At 38.4% G+C, this 5,189-nt stretch overlaps 1 protein-coding gene across 2 annotated transcripts in view; it reads left to right on the top strand.

The window, feature by feature from the left end:
- The window catches only part of si:dkey-1h6.8 (uncharacterized), a 5,077-nt gene extending 2,793 nt beyond the window's left edge, over positions 1-2,284 (top strand). For both annotated transcript variants that reach the window (XM_053613736.1, XM_053613737.1), the window contains one exon: positions 246-2,284. In XM_053613736.1, the coding sequence (XP_053469711.1) occupies positions 366-1,673 (1,308 nt within the window). In that variant the 5' untranslated portion in view covers positions 246-365 and the 3' untranslated portion in view covers positions 1,674-2,284. The remainder of the gene's footprint in view (positions 1-245) is intronic.
- The last annotated feature ends 2,905 nt before the right edge of the window (positions 2,285-5,189 follow it).

The following is a 5,189-nucleotide window of genomic DNA, read 5'->3' as shown; positions in this document are numbered from 1 at the left end:
TATCCAAGAACCCTTGAAAATCCATTTTTTTCTAAGAGTTTAGACTTGTGATAGCAAAAAATGCTATTTACTTTTAACATTAAGAGATCATTAGTCTTCATAAAACTGTATTCAGTCTGAATTTGGAGCTTCATGACCATTTTAATGAATCATCTATTCTATATATTCTATGGTGTTCATTATAATAAAAGTTGGTAAAAGTTCATTTTGATCTCATCCTGATTTTTGTTGTTATTGCATTGCAGCAATTTCATCAGTTTAACCCACTGATGTCCGTGGAAGACGCCACCTCTAAATAATCGTTTCGTGTTTCATCGATACGGGTTCCTTACACCTGCTGGAGGAACCTCATTGCACCTTAACCGATGGCGACTGAAGAAAGCAACAGTGCAGAGTTCCAAGAGAAAACCGGCTTGAAGAGAAAACTAACAGGACCACCACGACTTCTACTGGGCAAATCCAGGTCTCCAGGTCAAGATGAGAAGAAATCAAGAAAGCATAGACGACACAACGACACGCCGCTGGACACGGCAGAAACCGAGCAAAGTGCTGAACTGCACGAGCTGACGAGTCCTGAAAGTCCTGAAACTGTCCTAACTTCAGATCTTGATGGAGGAACACGCACGGATCTCCGGGACGAGTGTTTGGAAACAGCTTCAAATTTGCAGCAGAACGTGAAGAAAATTCGGAGAAGAAGCAAAGCTGGAGCGACCATTAGACGGATTTTCTCCTGTGTTAGGAGGAGAAAGGATCTGGGAATGAAAACTGTGGAGGATGCTGAGGAAAACACGCAGCACAGAGAACACAACAGCATCCACGACGGGGAACTTCTGACCCATTCAGGTGATTCCTTGAAAGTGAAGCGTGAACAAGAGCCGGTTAAGAAGTTCAAGGTGCGAATGTTGCGCATCTTCAAAAAACGTTCATCCAAAGGCAAGCAGGAACTTGAAGAACACGGAGAAGAACGATGTAATGATACTTTCACTGAAATATCTTCAGAAACAACTGATCGGCGTACATCTGGTGCTGCAGAGCCACCAGCTGTGGACGAACAGCCGAATGAATCAAGTGGGATTGACGAGGATGCAACCAGAATCCATGAGGAAACCTGCTTGGAATCACAAGATCCCAAAAGCGAGGTTCTGGAAGCGATTTCCTTGAATGTAGAGGTGAACGTTAACTCGAATGCCGTGTTCGTTCATGAAAACCACCAACATCCACCCGAATCTCACTTCCCAAGTCCTGTAGATGAACAGGAGCCCAAGATACAGACTAGCGAGGCTCTGCTAACAGGGCTTGCGGAGTCTAATTCCGATCCGGAAGATCCCTGGATGTCTCCAGAAGATCCGGTTACAGATGGCCCGGTAGTCGATGCTCCAGTTGAAAATGCGAGTGTTTTTAAATGCAAACCCGTCATCACGATAGAAGACGTTCACTCGTCGGACGAAGAAAACCACGACTCGTTTGAAAACCCAGCTCCGCGATACGGCACGCTGTCGCCGCTCGTCGCCCTCAACGGATCCTGTTACACGTTAAAGACTGCGGACAATCGGTTTTCCGAGATCCTGCTCGCTCAGACGGCGTTGTCTTTGGTCCGCGCAGCTATTAGCGGTGCCGTTGAAGAGCTTTCAGCCGAGCTGAGGAGCCGTCAGATGGATCGGGATCATGTCTAATACTCACACACACACACACACTAATTCTTACAAATTTCAGCCAAGAATCATGTTCCGTGCTGGTTCCACTGGGGCAGGACTCAGATCTTTGGAGGAACATCAGTGTGCTTTATTTACTCCTCGCTGTTAGATGAGTTAGCGTGGTATAGTTTGCGTGCATGGTTGCGCTGAGAGTAACAGATTCGTATCATGTATTGATTGACCTGTAACTGTTCAGTGTTATCTTGATATCATAAAGATCCTGAATGCACTGGAGACTGGAAAAGTCATCTATGTATGTCTATGGCAGACATGCAGAAATATTTGCATTGGCAAGATTGGACTAATATATATATATATATATATATATATATATATATATATATATATAGTAAAAAGAAATAAACATGTAACTAGTTTAATTCCATGACTTCTCCTGCAGTTGTACGGTATTTTTAGCCTGAATGTGACATTATCTCTCGTATCACTGCAGCGTAAGCCTCGTTTCTATAGCAATGGAGAACCCACGTTTTCCACGTTCCTGCTACACAACATGTTGTTTGGTCTTGATTTTTTTTTTTTTCTTCTCCCCACACCAGTCTTGTGGAAATAAAATGCCACCATGAAGTCTCGATTTGCTTTGTGTTACGATGGAAAAGGAGATCTTTGAAGATATTGTTTTAAATAAAGGGAAATGTATGGTGAGAGCAGGCAGGGAAAGAAGCCATTTATCTTCCTGTGGATTATGTCTGTATGTAAATGTAAACCATGCAGGCAAATGCGTTACGCTCCGGCGCGCCTGCTCAAGGTTGGCCTCAACGTTCGCTCGGGACCGCGGAAGATTTGGTTTCCGTCACATGTAATCGCGAAGTCAGAAGAGCTCTTTGAGCAGCGGTGATTATCGGTGAATCTGAGTGGAAAAGTTTCCATTTTTCAAGCAAACTCTTCCCTCTAGTGGTAAAACAGGATGAAGATACAACCTCAAACAAACAAACAAACAAACAAACAAACTAACTAACTAACTAACTAACCAACACCCTTAAAAAGTCACGTTTCTGTGGAAATGCTCTTTCTTTCTGAGAAGATCCCAAAAACAGCAGTGCCTAATTTTACTCTGTTTATTTTCATTTACATAAACCACTGTGGAGCAAAACCCTCGCTATCTCTCTCTCTCACACACACACACACACACACACACACACACACACACACACACACAAGATAAGAAGATGATGAAATCAGTAGATGACCATTAAACAGTATTGTTTTGTACATCACAGTGCAAAAGTCTTAAGCACATGTAAAGAAATGCTGTAAATTAAAGATGACTTCAAAAATGATGAAATGAAATCTTTCTACTTGAGAGAAATACAGGTGACGATGAAGAGCGGGAAACAGTAATAAACTAAACAAAGTCAGCATTTGGTGTGATGACCATTTGCTTTTTTTTTCTTAATGAGAAGTCTCAGGTAGAATTAGTGCAGGTTTATAAGTCAGTGAGCTGTAAGTGTTATTCAGCGTCCTGCAGAACCAGACTCGGTTCCTCTGGAGACTTTGACTGTCGCACTCGCTTCTTATTTTTGCAGCGAAACCCAGCAGTCTTCATTCTGGTTTTAGTCTCTTATGTAATGTGCTGCTTTCTTTACTGACATACAAGCGTTTTTCTTTAACATTATTTTTTGGAAATCTAATCTGTTTTTGTTTTGACTCAATAATGCAGAAGTCATCAAATAAAACTCGATAACTAAATAATAATAATAATAATAATAATAATAATTGCGAAAACAACACCAACATCACCACCACCAACAACAACAACAACAACAACAACAACAATAATAATAATAATAATAATTGCAAAAACAACATCACCACCAACACCACCAACAACAGCAACAATAATAATAATTGCGAAAACACCACCACCACCACCACCACCACCACCAACAACAACAACAACAACAACAATGATAATAATAATAATAATAATAATAATAATAATAATTGTGAAAACAACACCACCACCACCACCAACAACAACAACAACAACAACAACAATAATAATAATAATAATAATAATTGCGAAAACAACACCACCACCACCACCACCAACAACAACAACAACAACAACAACAACAATAATAATAATAATAAACGTGTGAAGTAAAACATCAGAAATTAAGGAATAAAAGGTACTAAAAAGTAAAAATAAGTGAACAATAATAATACAATAAATAATAACAGGTAAATAAAATAATGGCAATATAAACTATTTCTAAGAATCTAATTTTAAAAAGTTATAAAAATAGAATAAAGTTATACTGATTAAATGAAATGTGTCAATAAAAGTGAGATAAACAATAAAAGCTAGTTAAAGGCTTAAGGAAAAATGTTTCGATCTTTTGTTTGTTTGATTTTGTTTAGTTTTGGTGAAACCTGACGAATGTTTAACGGTGTGTTCCAGATCTTCAGTGAATGAAAACACTCCGTTTAAGATTAATCCTGAGGTCTTACTTTATATAACTTTTAAAACTATCCCTCCGTATCAAGGCAATAAATACATCAATGTTACCATCAATGTTTTTTTAGCTGTTAAACTTTATAATCTTGTTTTTTTAAAATAAATAATATGATTATAATATTTAAGTCTATTCTTTGGATAAATATTACACATTTATTAAACAATAATACTCACAACACAATTATTACACGGTATTAACCAAGAGGATGAAATAAAAACACATTAAAATGAGAAAACGCAGCCTAATATTCAGTTTATCACAAGTTTCATTTATTCAGCACAGTACAACTGACCTTTAACGTCTGCGCGAGCGTTTAATGAATACAAAAACAAATGTCCTGTACGCTTGTTGGTTTTTTCCGCATAAAGAGTACAATGTGAATGCCTTTTTGTCGTCCACTAATCGAGGCACAGAAAGGTCAGGCCTGATGACGTGTGATTTTTCACCCTAGTGTTATGTATTTCTTCATTATTACACACAAACATGTTCCTTCTCATGAGCGTGAACATGTAAGTCCAGTTATGCAAAGTGACAAGATGCTTATGGACTTTATCTTCTGGTGTGAGCCCATATCCCTGCTGGAAAGTCAAACTAAAAGGAAAAATGGCTTCCATTAGAACTAAACATGGCCTTCATTCGTCTTTAGAATAAAATGACAGAAAGTCCATCAGGAACCATTAGGAACAATACATTCCATTACAGACCACACATTAAAATCCATTAGGAACCACTAGATATCACTAAAGTTTCAGCAGGAACGACAGGTTGTTTTTTTTTTTTTTTTTTTATAAAGCACCGGTTTTCTACACATTCTATCAACAAAATCAGGCACTAGACTGACGTACCAAACAAACACGCAGAGTCTGTAAAGATCGTTTCAAAAAAGTCTGATTTCATTTGCAATGTTTCTCCCGTTCATCATTTCTGAAGCCCAATTTTTTCCATCAATAATTGTTAGTGACGCAACACATTAAACGCTTTTAGTTTCAAAATTGCAAATATGTCTAAGGCACTG

This window comes from Ictalurus furcatus, chromosome 25 (genome assembly GCF_023375685.1).
Source record: "Ictalurus furcatus strain D&B chromosome 25, Billie_1.0, whole genome shotgun sequence".
NCBI classification, from domain to species: domain Eukaryota; kingdom Metazoa; phylum Chordata; class Actinopteri; order Siluriformes; family Ictaluridae; genus Ictalurus; species Ictalurus furcatus.
Note: the sequence above shows the minus strand (reverse complement) of the source record. Positions and strands in the feature narration are given on the sequence as shown.